This window comes from Leucoraja erinacea, chromosome 26 (assembly GCF_028641065.1).
Source record: "Leucoraja erinacea ecotype New England chromosome 26, Leri_hhj_1, whole genome shotgun sequence".
NCBI classification, from domain to species: domain Eukaryota; kingdom Metazoa; phylum Chordata; class Chondrichthyes; order Rajiformes; family Rajidae; genus Leucoraja; species Leucoraja erinaceus.
Genome location: NC_073402.1, coordinates 24789641 through 24810714, shown reverse-complemented (window position 1 = coordinate 24810714; position 21074 = coordinate 24789641). Strand labels below are relative to the sequence as shown.

The 21074-nt window shown below is 46.6% G+C and overlaps 1 protein-coding gene across 1 annotated transcript in view; it reads right to left on the bottom strand.

The window, feature by feature from the left end:
* Positions 1–18014, bottom strand: part of LOC129709843 (platelet-activating factor acetylhydrolase 2, cytoplasmic-like) — a 28931-nt gene extending 10917 nt beyond the window's left edge. Inside the window, exons 1-7 of the mRNA XM_055656456.1 lie at positions 17857–18014; positions 13070–13185; positions 11440–11587; positions 9549–9642; positions 7751–7819; positions 5457–5649; positions 1366–1479 (exon numbers count right to left, since the gene is read on the bottom strand). Of these exons, the coding sequence (XP_055512431.1) occupies positions 1366–1479; positions 5457–5649; positions 7751–7819; positions 9549–9642; positions 11440–11587; positions 13070–13159 (708 nt within the window). The 5' untranslated portion in view covers positions 13160–13185; positions 17857–18014. The remainder of the gene's footprint in view (positions 1–1365; positions 1480–5456; positions 5650–7750; positions 7820–9548; positions 9643–11439; positions 11588–13069; positions 13186–17856) is intronic.
* Positions 18015–21074: the final 3060 nt, after the last annotated feature.

Sequence of the window (21074 nt, the reverse complement as noted above, 5' to 3'; positions counted from 1 at the left end):
ATGTTCACCAGCTCACAACCCAGCGGTATATTGATGTATCTAACTTTAAGTAACCCTTGCATCCCCTCCCTCTCCCACTCAAATCGTTGTACTAGATCTAAAGTCGTCTTGTTGAGTCTCATTGTTTGCAACTCGTTTTCACCTAGCCCACAATTAACAATGATTCTGTTTCCTTTATCTTCCTTACTTTTTTTGCATATCTTTAATTAATTTGTTCTATATCTCTCTCCAGATCACCGTTTATATCTCTCGATTCCCTTTCCCCCCGACTCTAAGACTGAAGAAAGTTCTTGACCCAAAACGTCACCTATTCCTTTTCTCCATAGATGCTGCCTGACCCACTGAGTTACTCCAGCTTTTTGTATCTATTCTCCAGGGATGCTGCCTGACCCGCTGAGTTACTCCAGCACTTTATATCCACTCAAAGTCCCAGCAGCCTAACACCTTCCTCCCAATTTAAAAGATCTTCATTGACTGCACCCCCAAGTTTCAACTGAACCAACTCTCAGTTCTAACGGGCCACACTCTAACTTCTGAGTAAGGAGGTTGTGGGTCCAACGTCCACCTTGGCGATGAGAGAGACTTGCACAGTCCAAGATGTTGGATGAAAAGTTAAGATAAGGTCCCCTATGCGTCTCTGGAAGTCACAAGTTAGTCCATGGCACTTTTTCAAAGGAAGGCAATGTTCTGCATGTCAAGGGATGATGACTAGATTTTCTCTTGTTGGATATCACCATTTCCCAGCATTGGTGTGGCGTGAAAGCCACTTGACATTCTTTGCGTGAGGAATGATTCCAACCAGGGAAGGAGTTTACTCCAGACTCCCATTGACTCCAGTTTAAATACTAGTTTCCAATATTAGTTTTCTAAAGAAACAGCGTGGAACCAGGCCCTTCGGAACACCGAGTCCTCACGGACCAGCGATCCCTGCACATTAACACTATCCTACACACACTTGGGATGATTTTATATTTATACCAAGCCAATCAACCACCTAACCTGTACATCTTTGGAGAGCGGGAGGAAACCGAAGATCTCAGAAAAAACCCATACGGTCACGGGGAGAACGTACAAACTCCCTCCAGACAAGCACCCGTAGCCGGGATCGAACCCGGGTCTCTGGCTCCGTAAGCGCAGGAAGGCAGCAACCCTACTGCTGCGCCACCCTTATTAATCAATATAATTAATTAATTAATTATTATTGTATTATTACTTAAAGAAACAATTTAATTTGTCGTAATTTCTGCATCCACAGTCATTTTTCCTCCATTACACAACAATCGCACTTCACGTAAATGTTTGTACTGGGACAGCGTTGCCAATGTTGTGTCTAGATGTGGCGCACACACCTCTTGACGTACCCACCTTTAGAACGGAGGGGCACAAGTTACCGAGAAAGGCGTTGTTGACGGACTTCCCCTGGTTGATATCGGTAAGAAGGTTCAAGACCTGGCTACATTCCTTCACTCGCTGTCGCAGCTGTGAGAGGGAGGGAGCAAAAACAACAAGGGTTAATTGATTTTGATATAGAGCTTTAATATTTTACTAACAGCGAGTGCTTAGAAACTGCCGATTTGGGTATCTGGCTGCATTGATCAATAAAAGCTTGTGTGTTGGTATAAAAGGCAAGGAAGGATCTCAGTGAATATCAATGGAGGTGTAATGCACCAGGCATATAACATAGCCTTCAGCTGTACAGTTCCTGTTCCGCGGCTATACGGAGATGAGAATTGAGCATTGCACATCCACAAGGCTACAACGCCGTTTGTAGGAAATGATACCTCCTTTGAAAATTATTGATCAATTGCTCAGAGGATGAAAGGAATGGGATTCAATAGTGGCTTTCCATTCTGAACGATTGCAGATCTGAAGAAGGGCCCCGACCCCAAACGTCACCTATCCATGTTCTCCAGAGATGCTGCCTGGCCCGCTGAGTCATTCCAGCATTTTGGGTCACAGAGCGATACAGTGTGGTAATAGGCACTTCGGCCCAACTTCCCTACACCGACTAACATATCCCAACTACACAAGTCCCAATTGCCTGTTTTTCCACCCTTATCCCTCCAAACCTATCCTACCCAGACTCTGCGCATTTACCCAATCTATTCCTCTCATGATTTTGCCCATCTTTATAAGATCACCTGCCATCCTCATCTTCCTGCATTCAAAGGAATAGAGTCCTAGCCTGCCCAACCTCTCCCTATAGCCCAGGCCCTCGAGTCCTGGCAACATCCTCGTAAATCTCCTCTGCACCCTTTTCAGCTTGACAACATCTTTCCTCTAACATGGTGCCCAAAACCGAACAAAATACTCAAAATGTGCCCTCAGCAACATCTTAAATAATTGCAACATGACCTCCCAACCTCTATACCCAAAACTCTGACTGATGACGACCAATGTCTCAAAATACTTTCTGAGTTGACCACCCTATCTAAATGTGACACAACTCAAGGAGAAGCGTCCTTTTTCATTGCAGATCTACTCTGGGTTTCATTGCTCTGCTGCAATATTGGAGTCAGCCACCAGGTGTCAGGGTTGCAGAATGTTCAATAGATTCCACCTTAGTTTAGCTGAGAGATACAACGCCGAACCAGGCCCTTCGGCCCACTGAGTCCGAGCCGTCTACTTTCGCCGCGCACTAATGCTATCGTACACACACTAGGGACAATTTACAATTATACCAAACCAATTAACCTAGCCCTTGCTGTATCCTCCCCTTCTCAGCCCTCTTCCTATCTCCTTTCTTCACCCCGCCCCCCCCCACCCTACATCAGTCTGAAGAAGGGTTTCGGCCAGAAACGTTGCCTATTTCCTTCGCTCCATAGATGCTGCCGCACCCGCTGAGTTTCTCCAGCACCTACAACCTACAAACCTCTACGTCTTTGGAGTGCGGGAGGAAACCCAATTTCTTGGAGAAAATCCATGGGATCATGGGGAGAACGTACAAACTCCGTACAGACAGCACCCGTAGTCAGGATCGAACCTGGGTCTCTGGTGCTGTAACGCAGCAACTCTACTGCTGCACCACCGTGGCGTCCTTGTTATCCATTGGGTCACAGTGTGCTTCGTCAGTGAGTAGAATTGCCAAGCTTACAGTCTCCGTTCCCAACTGCACTACTTGTGACAATAAACTAAACTGAACGGATACTGAACTGAACCGTTTGAAACCATTCACTTGAATGGTACAAATGCCTAAAGGCTTAAATTCCGATGCTTGGTCGCATGAACAAGTTCAACTCAGCGGGTGGGACAGCATCTCCGGAGGACCTGTACTGCCGATATTTCGGGCTGGGACTCAAAGTCAACCTCAGACCTGAAATGTCGCCTGTTCACTGCTTCTAGAGATGCTGCCAAACCCCACTATATTACTCCAGTATCTTGTGTCTTTTTTTTTACGGAACCGCATATGCAGTTCCTTGTGCCTCCGTTCATTCTGAAAATGAACAGGGTTCGCCCCAGAGACGCTGTGGTCAAAATCACTGTTCACAGACAGCTTGTTGTTTGTGGGAGCTTGCTGCACTCTTGATAGAGGTGTGGTACTTTCAAAGTAACCTAACCACAGTGGGGGAAAAAAATAATTCACTGGCTGAAAACCGTTTTGGTGTATTGTTCACAATAACCTCTGCTAAGACACATAGCAGGGATCCCACCATCCTACCAACAACTAGAGAGCAGTCCTGAGCTACTATCTACCTCATTGGAGACCCTCAGACTATCTTTGATCAGACTTTACCTTGCACTAAACGTTATTCCCTTTATCGTATATCTGTACACTGTGGATGGCTCGATTGTAATCATGCACTGTCTTTCCGCTGACTGGTTAGCACGCAACAAAAACTTTCATTCTACCTCAGAACATGTGGTAAGCTAAGCATCATTCAAAGAGAAATCTACTGCACCACTCAAGGCAGGTACCACTTTGAGTTTCCAAAGTCTAATTTCCACCTAAACGGACACCGGTGGAGTTGTCATAAATGGCCGAGTTGACAAAATGTCTGAGTCCACAAGTTCACAGATATCATCAATGATTAAAACTGCTCCTACGCCAGTTTCAAAAAACAAGGAGGGCGAGGTAGATCAGCACAGCAACAAGGCAGCACAGTGGCACAGCTGGTAGAGACAATGCCTCACAGCACCGGCGACCCGGGTTCAATCCTGCCCCGACCTTGGGTTCTGCTTGTGTGGAGTTTGCACGTTCTCCCTGTAGGTTTCTTCCAGGTGCTCTGGTTTCCTCCCACACATCCAAGACGTGGGTCATTCAGGTTCATTGGCCTTTGTAAAATTTCCCCAATAATGTGTGGGCATTGGGGTAACATAGTATGGGTGATCGATGGTTGGCATGAACCTGGTAGGCCGAAGGCCTGATTCCATGCTGTAACTCCATAACTGAACGAAAGGTCCTTCGGCACACAACAACTGTGCTGAACATGATGCCAAGTAAAACTAATCCCCTCTGCTTGCATACCCCTTGAAAACCCTTTCAATCCCCTCCATTCATAGAAACATAGAAAGCCAGTAGGCCATTCGGCCCTTCGAGGCCGCCATCTAACGGCCCTCATCCAAATATACCTGCCTTCTCTCCATACCCCCTGATTCCCTTGCCACGAGGGCCTCAACTCCCTCTTAAAATATAGCCAATGAACTGGCCTCAACAGAGCAGAGTTCCAGAGATTCACCACTCTCTGTGTGAAAAAAGTTCTTCTCATCTCGGTTTTAAAGGATTTCCCCCTTATCCTTAAGCTGTGACCCCTTGTTCTGGACTTCCCCAACATCGGGAACAATCTTCCTGCATCTAGCCTCCAACCCCTTAAGAACCCCTTAAGTTTCTATAAGATCCCCTCTCAATCTTCTAAATTCTAGAGAGTATAAACCAAGTCTATCCAGTCTTTCTTCATAAGGCAGTGCTGACATTCCAGGAATCAGTCTGGTGAACCGTCTCTGCACTCCCTCTATTCCCTTCATATCCATGTGCACTATCTAAAATCACTATCATGTTTGCCTCCATCATTACTCCACATTGTGTTCCCGGCACGCAACACTGTCAAAGTAAAAAAAAAAAATTACAACTTGTATCCATTTTAAACCTTGCCCCTCTCGCCCAACAGCGGGTAGAGCTGCTGCCTCAAGGTGCCGGAGCCCCGGGTTTGATCCCGACCTCGGGTGCTGTCTGTGCAGAGTTTGTACGTTCTCCCTGTGACAGCGTGGGTTTCCTCCGGGTGCTCCGGTTTCCTCCCCACACTCCAAAGACGTGCCAGTTAGTAGGTCAATTGGCTTCTGTGAATTGCCCCAAATGTTTCGGGAGTGGCTGAGAAAGGTGGGTCAGCGGGCGGGGTTAAAAGAGTACTAGTGTGAGTGGGAGATGTTGGTCGGCATGGACAGGGGTCTGAAGGTCCCGTTTCCAGGCTGTATCTCTTAACTAAAGTAAAACAAGCCAAGCATCAAGATTTTAACGGCACCTGGTCGTTCCGGAGGGGGAATTCCTCCTCGTCCGTCTTCAGCTTTACGACTGGGAGCCACACTTCCTTCAGACCAGGCTGGGCAACCTGGGGTGAAATGGGCACAGCAGAGGGTGTTCCGTCTTCGCAAGTTTCCTGCTCCACATCCCCAGCGGCTGACTGGTAGTAATAGGTGAAGGCAGCGGACTCGTCTCTGATTCAAAACAAAATGAGAAGCATTTGCAATAACCTGAAACTCTGTACGTGCACTTGTTGAAATGATTACTCCAAGTTTATTTCTCCAAGCCCTGTCCCACTTAGGAAACCTGAACGGAAACCTCTGGAGACTTTGCGCCCCACCCAAGGTTTCCGTGCAGTTGCTGGAGGTTGCAGGTAGTGGAAGCAGGTAGGGAGACTGACAAAAACCTCCGGTCTTACCTTCCACTACCTGCAACCTCCGGCAACCACCTTCAACTAGCATCGCAACCGGCTTCGACTAAAAAATTACCGATTTTTAAAACGGCAACCTATTTTTAGTCGCGGCCGGTTTTGAATTTTTTGAAATAATCGCCGGAACATAGAAGAATCAGAAACCACTTTCGACCATTAGGGAAACTGACAAAAACCTCCGGGAACCGCAAGGTTTCCTAAGTGGGACCGGGGCATAAAGCTCTCAGGGCATTGTGAGGATGATCTGGCAGCCACATCTTTCACCCCATTGATCGCTACGGTTACAAGGTCATAAGGTCTTAAGTGATAGGAACAGAATAGCACCATTCGGCCCATCAAGTCTACTCTACCATTCATTCATGGTTGATCAATCTCTCCCTCCTAGCCCCATTCTCCTGCCTTCTCCCCATAACCCCCGACCCGTACTATTCAAGAATCTGTCTATCTCTGACTTAAAAATATCCATTGGACTTGGCCTCCACAGCCTTCAGTGGCAAAGACTTCCACAGATTCACCACCCTCTGACTAAAGAAATTCCTCATCTCCTTCCTTTAATTCTGAATTTGTTGATCAGGGTTGACTTGGTGGGTATCGTGGCTGGGTGCATGGCCCCCTTCCCTCAATGTTCCATGTGAGACCCCTCGAAGCTCAGCGCTCGGTCACAGAGGATAACCCCTGGAGAAGGACCGCAAGTGGTAGAGTTGCCGCCTTACAGCACCAGAGACTCGGGTTCGGTCCTGACCACGGGTGCTGTCTGTACAGAGTTTGTACATTTTACCCGTGACCTGTGTGGGTTTTCTCCGGGTGCTCTGGTTTCATCCCACACTCAAAAAACGTACAGGTTTGTAGGTTGGGTGATTGGCTTGGGTAAAATTGTAAATTGTCTCTAGTGTGTGTAGGATAGTGTTAGCGTACGGGGATCGCTGGTCGACCGGTGGGCCTGTTCCCGTGCTGTATCTCTACTAAACTAAAAATAATTTCAACAAGTGCACGTGCAGCACCTTCTGCAAACACAAATGTTCTCAGCGTGTATAACATGGGGATAGATACAGCACAAGGTTTCTTCTCCGCTGACCCAGCAAACACTTCTACAGACAGTGCACTGCATAGTTTAGCCACAAAATATGGTGGCACATTGGAGCAGCAGGTAGAGCTGCTGCCTCACAGCGCCGGTGACCCAGGTCGGATCCTCACCTTGGGTGCTGGCGGTGTGGAGTTTGCAGGTTCTCCTCGTGACCGAGTGGGTTTTCTCCGGGTGCTCGGGCTTCCTCCCACATTCCAAAGACGTGCGGGCTTGCAAGTTAATGGCTCTCTGCCAGTTGCCCGCAGTGGGTAGGGGTCGGATGCGAGAGTGGGGTAACATAGAACCAGTGTGAGTGTGAACCAGCGATGGAACGGCATGGACTCGGTGGGCCGAAGGGCCAGTTTCCACGCTGCATCTTTCAATCAAGGGTACCCTGTCCGAGTGGCATCACAGCACAAGCCGCTCACTGGATGCCAACCGGCAAAGACTCTTTGACCATGTCGCTGGATCAATGGGTAGCCAGGGAGCCCCTTTAATAGTGGCCGCATGTACGAGAGTAGTGTTTAGTTTAGTTTAGAGATACAGCGAGGGAACTGGCCCTTCATTCCAATGAGTCCGCACCGACCAGCAATCCCCGCACACTAACACTATCCTACACACACACACTACCGAAGATCTAGGAGAAAACCCGTGCAGGTCACGGGGAGGACGTGCAAACGCCACCCAGGCAGCACCCGTAATCACCCTCAAACCCAGGTCGCTGGCGCTGTGCGGTAGCGGCTTTACCGTTGTGACACCGTGTCGCCCTGTAGAGTGTCAGGACCTCCTGCGAGACACCAACCTGTGCTCCACGGCAGCAACGATAAATCCATGGGACGCTATTTCTAAGCAAATGGCGGAGTACACGGACCTGGGAAGGAAGGAACGTAGCAGTGAGATGCCGCCATACACAGTATGTACTTTATTTGTCACAGGTACCGATGGACAGTGAAATTCATTCAGTACAAGTATCACTATACATAACCACTTAGTTTATTACCACATTGCTCAGAGTGTATCATTAAATGAGGGAAAGAAAGGTACAGCAGGCAGTGCAGGTGCAGCAGGCAGTGAAGAAAGCGAATGGTATGTTAGCATTCATAGCAAAAGGATTTGAGTATAGGAGCAGGGAGGTTCTACTGCAGTTGTACAGGGTCTTGGTGAGACCACACCTGGAGTATTGCGTACAGTTTTGGTCTCCTAATCTGAGGAAAGACATTCTTGCCATAGTGGGAGTACAGAGAAGGTTCACCAGACTGATTCCTGGGATGTCAGCACTTTCATATGAAGAAAGACTGGATAGACTCGGCTTGTACTCGCTAGAATTTAGAAGATTGAGGGGGGGATCTTATAGAAACTTAAGGGGTTGGACAGGCTAGATGCAGGAAGATTGTTCCCGATGTTGGGGAAGTCCAGAACAAGGGGTCACAGTTTAAGGATAAGGGGGAAATCTTTTTGGACAGAGATGAGAAAAACATTTTTCACACAGAGAGTGGTGGATCTCTGGAATTCTCTGCCACAGAAGGTAGTTGAGGCCAGTTCATTGGCTATATTTAAGAGGGAGTTAGATGTGGCCCTTGTGGCTAAAGGGATCAGAGGGTATGGAGAGAAGGCAGGTACAGGATACTGAGGGATGATCAGCCATGATCATATTGAATGGCGGTGCAGGCTCGAAGGGCCGAATGGCCTATTCCTGCACATATTTTCTATGTTTCTATGACAACATTCTTACATTCACACAAGAGCAGTTTAATTTAGAGATACAGCACGAAAACAGGTCCCTCGGCCCATCGAGTCCACGCCTACCAGAGATCCCCGCACGCTAGCACGATCCTGCACACACTCGGGACAATTTACATTTATACCGAGCCAATTAACCGATACGCCTGTACGTCTTTGGAGTGTGGGAGGAAACTGAAGATCTTGGAGGATGTGGTTACGGGGAGAACGCACACGCTCCGTGCAGACAGCACCCGTAGTCGGGATCGAACCCGGGTCTCCGGCGCTGCAAGGTGGCAGCAACTCTACCGCTGCCCCACCCTGCCGCCCTTAGTGGCACCCAGAGGCGAGGAGAAAATGCAACAGCATTGATGAAATAAGCGAGTGATGGATTTCTTTTCAGATGGGCGTATGGATATGCAGACAATGGAGGGCTATGAGTCACATGCAGGCACATGAGTTTAATCTATCTTGGCATCCATGTTCGGCACAGACATTGTGAGCTGAAGGGCCCCTTCCTGTGTTGAAATACTCAATGTACAATGAACTCCACAGATGAGGAACTTGGGACAGGGTGCAAAGGAGCAGAGATGTATCTCTGGGGAAGTCAAGTGTGCACGTGCAAGAGGAAACCAGAGAAAACTATGCTCCATACTTCCCCGTTTTTATATTATTTAAAAAAAAATAATACCACTGACCAAAATCCACGCGACAATAAACTAAACTGAACGATGCACGTCCTCCAGAGATGCTGCTTCACCAGCTGTGTTACTCTGGCGGTTTGCGACTTTTTTCTATTGAAGCCAACAGGTGTATGATCACCTGGGCCCGAATGCAAGATAGAGATGCAGAGTTGAGATATGTGTGTGACCGCACTCTACCTGAATGCCCCAAGGCCATGGGAAAATATAATCAGTGGGTATTTCTCCTCAGCTCTGAAAGGAGCATTCCACGCGACCGGGACTGTATGGTAACCTAAAGGAGACAACAAATTAGTTTAGTTTCGAGATACAGCACGGAAACAGGCAGACCGGCTCACCGAGTCCGCACAGACTAGAGATGCCCGCGCACTAACACCATCCTACACACACTGGGGACAGTCTATAATTTTCCCAAAGCCAATTTGCCTGCAGACCTGTACGTCTTTGGACTGAAGGGTCTACCGGAGAGAACCCACGCAGGTCACCTGGGGAGAACGTACAAACTCCGTACAGACAGCACCCATAGTCAGGATCGAACCTGGGTCCCTGGCATTGTGAGGCAGCAACTCACTGCACCACAGCGCCGTGCCCGAGTGGGTCAAAATAATACACTGAAATTACACTGAATTGAGATGTAGGATTCCATTATATACGCTCGTTTTCAAGATTTGTGCTTGAATTTCATTTTTTTTTTAATCACAAAAACACTAATTGGCAGCAATATCCACCATGAATGACAATGTGGTTTTGCTGCCCATTAAAACAATTCTTGTAACTTTAGCCCCATATTTCTCTCCCCCGTAGCTATGAGTTCCTCTCTGCAGGTCCATTTACCTTGAGGTTACAAAAGCAATTAACACCGGATGCTGCAAATCCCAAATTACAAAAATATTAAATTAAAATGTAAGATAGATATAAAATGCTGGAGTAATTCAGAAAGACAGGCTGCATCTCCGGCGAGGGTGACCTTTTGGGTCGAGACCCTTCTTCAGTCTGAGGAAGGGTCTCGACCCGATATATCACCAATTCGGCCATTTAGATGAGGAAAAACTTTTTCACCCAGAGAGTTGTAAATCTGTGGAATTCTCTTGTCTCGGAAGGCAGTGGAGGCCAATTCTCTGAATGCTTTCAAGAGAGAGTTAGATAGAGCTCTTATAGATAGTGGAGTCAGGGGATATGGTGAGAAGGCAGGAACGGGGTACTGTGTGGATGATCAGCCATGATCACATTAAATGGCTCGAGGGGCCGAATGGCCTACTCCTGCACCTATTGCCTATTGTCCAGAGATGCTGCCTGACCCACTGAGTTACTCCAGCATTTTGATTCGATTTTCAGATTAAACCTGCATCTGCAGTTCCTTCCTAAACATTTGCAAAGTACCTAGTTGTGGCTGCACTTATAGCGGCGTTCACAGACAATCAGACCTCCTTACAAGCCTCGTTGTCACCTTCACTTCAGCTGACAATGTACCATTCTAAATTTCCTTGATCATTATCTGCTAGGTGTTTTCACACCTTACCCCACCATATCTTTAGTCTCCCCCTCCCCCGACACTCAATCTGAAGGAGGGCCTCGACCCGAAATGTCAGCCAGCCCTTCTCTCCAGAGATGCTGCCTGTCCCGCTGAGTTAATGCCCCTGTCCCACTTAGGAAACCTGAACGGAAACCTCTGGAGACTTTGCGCCCCACCCAAGGTTTCCGTGCGGTTCCCGGAGGTTGCAGGTGGTTGCCAGAGGTTGCAGGTAGTGGAAGCAGGTAGGGAGACTGACAAAAACCTCCGGGAACTGCACGGAAACCTTGGGTGGGGCGCAAAGTCTCCAGAGGTTTCCGTTCAGGTTTCCTAAGTGGGACAGGGGCATTACTCCAGCATTTTGTCCTTATCTCCTTGCATCCCCACCTTTGTTGATCACTCGGAAGTTCTCCTCGCATGCTCCCATCTCCCGTGGGCACCTTCCACCTTCCACCTCCCCCACCCCACCCCTCCCCTCACCCACTTCAGTCTGGGAGCCTCTGCCCACAGTTACTGGCTCGGTGGCCCTGCGAGGCGAGATTATTGTTGAGCGCCACTTACCGAACGCCAGGTTGAGGAGCGGGACGCTCCACCTGCTCCGATTGAGATAGTTGACAAGGCCAGCGCAATACTCGTACCGTGGAATCCACAGCGGCTGCCTCGACTGCTCCACAGCCTCACACGGGTAATAAAGACGACAAAAGCTTCCCTGAAATAAACAAAGTGGGAATGTCACAGGGCGGACTTCCATCTGTAAAGAAAGAAGGGAATACTTCACAGAGCGATCTCAAGGTGGTGGAGCAGTAGTACTACTGCCTTGCAGTGCTACAGACCCAGGTTCGATCCCGACTACTGGTGCTGGTACAGATTCAGACTCTCTTATGCATGTAAATATATTTATTTATTGCTCATATTCTATGTCGCTCTTCTAGGTGAGATGCTAACTGCATTTCGTTGTCTCTGTACTGTACACTGCACAATGACAATAAAGTTTGAATCTGAATCTGTACGGAGTTTGTACGTTTTTCCCGTGATCTGCGTGGCTTTCTCCGAGGTCTTTGGTTTCCCCCCACACTCCAAAGGCGTACAGGTCGGCGTAGAAACCGGGGCACCTGGAGGCAAACCATGTTCACAGGGAGAACGTGCTAACTCCACACAGACAGTACCCAAGGTCAGGATTGACCCCAGGCAATCACTGCACCACTGTGCTGCCCCTAAACTGGTGTTCTCACTCTGTAATATACAGAGGTGGATTTTGCCACCAACCAGTTGGTTTCTGGATGCGGGAGGAAACCAGAGCACCCGAGGGAAACCCACCCACCAGTGAGAATGTGCAAACGCCACAGATAGCAAAGATATAACATGGAAACAGGCCCTTTGGCCCACCGAGTCCATGCCGACCACGAACTTGTTTAGGGTTATCCCACTTTCTCACCATGGTATCATAAAGTTGCTGAAACCGGGGCCCTGGAGGCACCATGTTCACAGGGTGCTAACTCCACACGACTACCCAAAGGGGCTGTCTGTACGGAGCCCCTTTGTTCCCACTTAATATACTGCCCCGTCACGGCTGCGTGGCACCTTGTTTTCCTCTCACCCTTGACAAACGTACAGATTTGTAGGTTAATTGGCTCGGTATAATTGTAAATTGTGTGTGTAGGATAGTGTTAGTGTGCGGGGGATCGGTGCGGACTTTGTGGGCCGAAGGGCCAGTTTTTGCGCTGTATCTCTAAATTATCTCTATAAAACCCATCAAACTCCTTTCATTGGTCTCAAAGAACAACTCCTGCTCGGTTTTTCTCAGCTGTATCATTTTATAGTATCTGTTGCATTTTCTTTAGATATTGGTCCAGCTCCTGTCAAAAAAAAAATCTGCTAACACTATGAGCTTTATCAATATTTTCTCATACTTAAGAAAATGTGGAGCCCTGAGGCATTCCTCTTAGTCCTTCATCCCCAGATCAGCCCGTTTCCTCCTCTGGCTTCACTCTTCTGCCCGAGAGATTGCAGCAAGATTACAGGATGATGTAACCAGGCAAGGATAGCATGGACTCAAAGAACAACCTGCTTGGTTTTTCTCAGGGAAAGCCCGAAAGGCGAGCGGAAGGAAATGCTGTTCAATCGACAATATTTACTACACGGGAACAGTACAATTCCCCCCCCCGCCATTGAACGCACAATTTCACTTTACCTCCCTCGTGTGGTCAATCATGAAGTCCGTGCAGCCCACGTGCAACGGCCCTTTTGCGGTCGGCAGCTTCAGCGAAAACATGGCCCCCATCTTTCTAACCGCATGAGACCCTTTCTCTGGGACGGACAAGACAACAAAAAAAGGGTTTTATTGCCTTCCCTTAGTAGAACCAGAGGTAACATTGAGAGAGAGAACTATCTTAATGATTTGGATGAGGGGGATAAAAAGTTTAGTGGCCAAATTTGCAGATGATATGAAAATAGGCGCCAGGGCAGGTAGTGTTGAGAAGGCAGGGAGTCTCCAGAAGGACTTGGGACAGGTTGGAACAGTGGGCAAAGAAGTGGCAGATGGAATGTAGGGCTAGCAAAGTGTGGAGTCCTGCATTTTGGTATTAGGAATAAAGGTGTAGATTATTTTCTAAATGGGGAGAGGACACAGAAATCAGACGTGCAAAGGGACTTGGGAGTGCTGGTGCAGGATTCCCAAGAAGTACATCTGCAAGTCGAATCAGTAGTAAAGAAAGCAAACGCAATACTAGCATTTATTTCCGAGATGGCTTGTATGCAAAAACAGGGATGTAATGCTGAGGCTCTATAAGGCGCTGGTGAGCAATTTTGGGCACCATATCCGAGGAAGGATGTGCTGGCTCTGCAGAGGGTCCAGAGGAGATTTACAAGAATGACTAGGTTAACCCACGATGAGCGTTTAAAGGCAGTGGGCCTATATTTGTGGGGTTTAGAAGAGGGGGACCTCTTTGACACGTACCGAATAGTGAAAGGCTTGGATAGAGTGGATGTGGGGAAGATATTTCCACTAATGGGAGAGTCTGGGACTAGAGGTCATAGCATCAGAATTGAAGGACATTCTTTTAAACAGATGTGGAGGAATTTCTTTAGGCAGAGGGTGGTGAATCTGTAGAATTCTTTGCCACAGACGGGTGTGGAGGCAAAGTCAGCGGAAAGACAATACGTGATTACAATCGAGCCATTCACTGTGTAGAGATAATTGATAAGGGAATAATGTTTAGTGCAAGAAAAAGCCAGCAAAGTTCGATCAAAGATAGTCTGAGGATATCCACCCACCTTGCCAAGAGCCAAAATCATCACATGTACTGACAACAGAACTTACTTGTGGCAGTTCAATAATGCAAAATACATAGATTATATTAATAACAAAGAGATCGATAAATGAATAACCTTAATACCAGTGAATGAATAACCTTAACAATGCAAAACACAGATAATACAATAAGAAATAGATAAATGTAACCTTAATACTAAGGAGAGAAGAAGGGTCTCGACCCGAAACGTCACCCGTTCCTTCTCTCCAGAGATGCTGCCTGTCTCGTCTCGCTGAGTTAGTCCAGCAATTTGTGCCTATCTTCCCTATACAAGGCAAGGTTGTACCTCACTTGGCCTGAGACTAATAGTCTTGGAGACAGGTTTGTTCTCACCATTAGTGAGAGTATAAACAAGCTTGGCAAGAGGGTAGGATATGGAACAAAAGATTCAGAAGGGAGAGAAGTAGAACTGAAAATGGAAGTCAGGGTGAAGGGGTCATTATAAAAAAAAGGGAAAAAAAAAAGCATCAGACCTTTCAGAAGCGAAGGTTGAAAAAACTGTGCCAATATAAAGTATGAAAGAAATTCAGGCTAAAATCAAAGTTATGCCATTCATTAATCATTGGTTGATCATTAATCGCGATCGTTTCGCTGAACACCTCTGCTAAGTCCGCGATCTCCTGGTTGCTAAAGACTAACTCCCCCTCGCATTCCCACACTGACCGTTCTGTCCTGAGCCTCTTCCACTGTCAGGGCAAATTGGAGACTCTGCACCTCATATCTCACATGGGCAGCTTAAAACCCAGCGGCATGAATATTGATTTCTCGAACTTCGAGTAGCCTTTGCTTTCCCTCCCTCTCCGTCCCTCCCCCACCCTAGTTCTCCAACCAGTTTCACTGTTTGTCTGATTAATTTTTCTGATTGTACACCTTGTTGTCACCTTCCCCTCAGAGCTAACAATGAACCATTCTGCATTTCCCAGATCATCATCTTCTTTTTGTTACCTCACCTTACCCTTCCATATCTCTAGTCTCCCTCTCCCCTGACTCCCAGTCTGAAGAAGGGTCTTGACCCGAAACGCCACCCATTCCTTGTCTCCAGAGATGAATGAATGAATAAGTTTATTGGATAAGTATTCACATACAAGGAATTTGCCTTGGTGCTCCGCCCACAAGTGACAACATGATATACAGTGACAGTCACGAATGACACATAAAACACTAAACATTAATAAAACACCATCGATCAAAAATGCGAACCAAACCAAATACCAGAACGAAAGGAGGCTACAGATTTTTGGCTGTTGACTAGAGCTTCTACTCGTGGAAAAAAAAAGCTGTTTTTATGTCTGGCTGTGGCAGCTTTGACAGTCCGGAGTGGCCTTCCAGAGGGAAGTGATTCAAAGAGTTTGTGGCCAGGGTGAGAGGGGTCAGAGATGATCTTACCCACTCGCTTCCTGGCCCTTGCAGTGTACAAATGCTGCCCATTCTGCTGTTATTCCAGACTATCTTCAGTGTAACCAGCATCTGCAGTTCCTTTCTATGCATACATTTCCCTTACTTTTGACCTCCCAAAGTGCAACACCTCACACTTTTCCTCTCATCCAATTATTGCGAAAAAAACCCCAACAATCCTTATACCTGACATCTAATATTTTGATGGAATTTTAGGCCCTTGTTTCACACAAAGGGTGGTGGGTGTATGGAACAAAAGCTGCCAAAGGAGGCCGTTGAGGCTGGGACTATCCCAACGTTTAAGAAACATTTAGACAGGTACATGGCTAGGATGGGATATGGACCAAACGCGGGCAGGTGGGACTAGTGTAACTGGGACATGTTGGCCTGTGTGGGCAAGTTGGGCCGAAGGATCTGATTCTACGCTGTATCGCTATGACTCAAATCTATGGATCAAGTCTAATGTTTTCTCAGCAGTTTAAAGAATCACTGGATGAACTCAAGGGAGGAGAGTGCTTGCATACAATGGATGGTGCACATCATTTACTTAGAGTAAGCAAGGTGGATACTTTATTAATGATGATTTGCATTCTGGTTTCTCGTCAGTTGTCAAGAGAAAATGCTGTGTTAGTATCATTTGACTTCCTTATTTGCCTCTTGCACATCCGTCCTCTCACCACGCGAAGATAAGTTTATAACTATGCTCTCTGAAAAAAACAGGTCATCTTGATTAGGCAGTTTCTCCTCAAAACCACCTCCACTTTTGAAAAACATCATACAGCCTCCAAACACCATAGATTTAAAAACCATAGAGATAAAATAAACCTATTGATTGTAACCGTTGAAAATTAAACAGATATGCCTTTGTGGTTTAATATCGTGACTTAATACGTGTTCTATTAATTGTGCTGGAGTAACTAAGCGGGACAGGCAGCATCTCTTGGAAGAAGGAATGGGTGATGTATCGGGTCGAGACCCTTCTTCAGACTCCGACCCGAAACATCTCCCGTTCCTTCTCTCCGGAGACGCTGCCTGTCCCGCTGAGTTACTCCAGCATTTTGTGTCTACTTTGGTTTAGACCGGCATCTGCAGTTCCTTCCTACACATTGTGTTAATTGTGTGCTTGGTATCAAGGCACTGACATAGAATGGGATATCAATGTATGTCTGTAAGAGCCATCGGCATTAGCCAATTTCCCAATCTCAGTAGACGTTTAATTGCTCAAGTATTCATTATTCTATATATAAAGCTTTTTTTTAAAAAAAAGTGCCACTGCCATTGTCCTCAATATGTGGTGATATTTCAAATCCCATCAACAGTCTTAAAAAAAGTATCTTTAATGAAATCATTGAATTTTTTGGCACCGAAGACGGCCATTCAGCTTGTTGTGCCCATGGTTCACTGAGCTGCAGAGATCACTGCTTATCTATATTCATCAGAGATGGAGCCAACCTATTCAAAGCACCGGAGAGATTTTAGTTTAGTTTTAGAGATACAGTATGGAAATAGGCCCTTCGGCCCATCAAACCCGCACCAATCAAAGGGAGATGGTGTGGGGAAATTGGATTGTTAGAGGTCACCTCAAATTGGAGAATTCAATGTTCAACCTTCTTCCCTATCGTTTCCCCCACATACTCCTCTCACACGCTCCACTCTCCCCTTCCCTCACACAACCCCATCTCACCCCACCTCTCTTCCCCACACCCTCTTCTCTCCCCACCTCTCACCCCTTCCCCCACATAAGCCCATCTCACCCCCCCCCTGCCCACCTCCCTCCCCTTACACACCGCCTTACCCCCTTCTCACCCCCACCCTCATCTCTCTCTCCCCCTTCCCATGCACAAGCCCATCTCACCCTCTCCTCCCTTCCTCTCCCCCACACAACCCTCTCACCCCTTTCCCCACACAACCCTCTCACCCCCCCCCCCATCTCCCATCTCCCTTCCACCCACTCCTCTTCTCCCTCCTCCACTCCCCCAGCGACACTGGTTCGTTCGCCTTCGCACAGAAACCAGGAAACACTTGGTGAAACATCTCCCCCCCCACGAAACCATTGCACCGTGGAACATTTAAAAAATAAATATCTGTCTTTTAAAAGGAGGTCCCCTTCTTGAGAGGACAAAATGGAAGTTTTCTCCAATTCCAAGAGCAAGTCAACTTTCAGAAAGGGTTCAAACTTGTGCAGCAGTAACCGCTGCTTGGAGACTCTGTGCACTGACTGACAGGCGCTGCTACTGTTACATTTCTCTTGCACTGTTACATTCTCGCTCACCTTGCACCCGTCCTGATAACGCAGCTGCTCCTCGCCCCGATCTCACCCAATTCTCTGGCAGCCTCGGGGGAGGCTGGTAGTTGTGGTCTCTTTAACGTTGACAAGCCGTGGGCGCTGCACGGGTGAACTACAACGCCTACACTACACCTCGGCCTCAATACAAGGAACACACAATGGGAGACCGCGCCCTCTGTGAGCATTGTGTTAGAACTGCATACATTCCCCATTGAGTCTTTTTTTAATTTCCCTTCCAATTTGAACTCAGCGATTTTTTTTTTCACACTACATTCATTTCATCAGTATTATTTTTAATCAGTTTTATTGCAAGTGCAAGTGAAATGAATTTGCCAGCAGCGATACAATGAAAAAAGAACACACAAAAACACAATAAACATTTAACACAAACATCCACCACAGCATTCATCCCTGTGGTGGAAGGCACAAAATTTGGCCAGTCCACCTCCATTTCCCTCGTGGTCACTGAGTATCGGTAGAGTTGCTGCCTTACAGCAAACTGCAGCGCCGGTGACCCGGGTTCGATCCCGACTATAGGGTGATTTCACCAAAGGTCAAATGAGCGTAGATCCCCCCTCACGTGACCGAAATTTTTAACTGGAGGACATATGTCAGATCGGTACATGTAAGTGAATGGGGAAACACGCACTTTCCCACCCGCTAAAAACATGGAAAACGGCCGGTTTTTGAGCTGAAATTTTCTGTGCTAGTCGGGGTGACCGTGAAGCACAGCGACATAAATTTTCAGGCAAAAAAAAAGATAGAAAGTAAGGTAATTACAAGAGGGAACTGAAGGTAGAAAACAGCGGAAGTGAACAGCGGACATTTGCCGTGGTGATTTTAAATCCAAAATATCGGGAATTATCGCGTTTGCTCGCTGAATTTCATCAAAAGTAAGTTAATAATGCCTTACTTTTGATGAAATTCAGCGAGCAAACGCGATAATTCCCGATATTTTGGTACTTAAAATCACCACGGCAAATGTCAGCTGTTCACTTCCGCTGCTTTCTACCTTCAGTTCCCTCTTGTAATTACCTTACTTTCTATCTTTTTATTTGCCTGAAAATTTAGGTCGCTGTGCTTCACGGTCACCCCGACTAGCACAGAAAATTTCAGCTCAAGAATCGGCCGTTTTCCATGTTTTTAACGGGTGGGAAAGTGCGTGTTTCCCCATTCACTAACATGTACCGATCTGACATATGTCCTCCAGTTAAAATTTTCGGTCACGTGAGGGGGGATCTACGCTCATTTGAAATTTGGTGAAATCACCCTATGGGCGCTGCCTTGTATGTTCCCCCCGTGACCTGCGTGAGTTTTGCGGTGCTGGCTCGAAGGGCCGTATGGCCTCCTCCTGCACCTATTTTCTATGTTTCTATGAGTCAACCTATAAAATTACACCTGACCTCCCAGTACAAGTGCACACACAGGAAAACACATGGAAAGTGACAGAGGGTAGGTGGCATGCCCTAAGTTTAGATTTTTTTTAAACCCGCAAGCAACAGAAGAGGCTATGAACATGTGATTAATAAGGGTATCAAAGATTAGGGGGAGAAGGCAGGAGAAAAATAGATCAGCCATCGATGGGCCGAATGGCCTAATTCTGTTCCTATGTCTTATGATGATATGATTTGGGTCAAAGGGACTGTCAACATGCTGTATAACTCTATGGATAAAACCAACTGACTGAAGTGTCATCCAGTTATGCAACAGTGGAGAGAAGTATTCAAGAGAGAGTTACATGAAGCTCTTAGGGCTAACAGAATCGAGGGTTATGAGGAGAAAGCAGGAACGGGGTACTGATTTTGGATGATCAGCCACGATCATATTGAATGGTGATGCTGGCTCGAAGGGCCGTACGGCCACTTCTGCACCTATTTTCTATGTTTTGGACAGTGGTCTGACTGACTGTTTAAAATAGATGAGCCATGATAGAATGGCAGAACTCGATGGGCTGAAGGGCCTAATTCTGTTCCTATGTCCTATGATCCTGTGAACATGAATTGGATAAAAATGTGTTAGATGATAATAAGATTTGTGTTGAATGTAATATTTATTCTATAACTATTTATGTGTTCCTAAGACTACTGTAGCTGTTTTAAAAATTTAGACTATTATCTTAAATTGTGTTCTACAGCTGCGATAATGGGATTTGAACTCAGGTCGATATTATTAGCCCAGGTCTCCAGGAAACTCGTCTTGTAGCTTACTGCTACGTAACTGCTATGAGGTCTAATGTAGGAAGGATCCATTTTACTAATAATGGGTTGAGGGATAAATAAAGCAGTAAGCGCGGGAGGTGGAAAGTCGTGCAGAATTTTGCGACAAGAGGAACTGAGACAAGGTTTCTGTCAACGAGTGTGCACCAGAACTGGAAAATATTGGGATTGGAATGAGTTGTAAGTGGCAGCCTAGGACATGGAAGGAGGAGAGAATAAAGGGAAGGTCTGTGGAAGGTTGGAGATGAGGAGAGATTCACTACCAGATCCTCAATGGGAACTAGAACTGTACATCTGTGCTAAGAACAACTGTCTCTCTCTCTGTAAAGATAGACACAAAATGCTGGAGTAACTCAGCGGGTCAGGCAGCATCTCTGGTCGCTTGTCCAAGCATCATGCCTTTCTAGTGCTACCCATATCTGAAGAATGTTGATCAAAAGAAGGCATTTAAAGTTTTTTTTAATTATTCATTACAATGAACTAGGATAAAAGTAATTGACCTCCAGATAAATTAGCAGATTAAGGATTGTAACTCAAGGGACTAAGAGTTTGGTCTTCTTCTTCTTCTTCTTTCGTGTGGCGTGCACAGCCTAAAGTTGTTGGACAACTTGTTCTATTTGATCTTCCGTTGGTGCACGTCGAGTTGATTGCATTAGTCGAAACAGGGCAGACCACGTGAAGGTTGTAATCTTCCACCCCAGAGTTTGGTCTCTAAGCACAACACATTTCACCTGTAAACATTTTCTCTATCGTATTTTTTTTTTGTTGCACTGTTGTAAGCTGCATTGAGGGAGTAATGCATTTATTGCATTGTGATGAAGAACGCAAAGAAGTATCCATTGAAATTCAATGAACCGTGCTGTGCTGTTTCATGTTCTATGTTTAATGTAGTTGAACAAAAGGGTTACAGGATTGATTCCACATTTGAATTTGTTAGTTAGTTGGAAAGATGGTTTGGGGGGGGGGGGGGGGGGGGGGGGGAGGGGG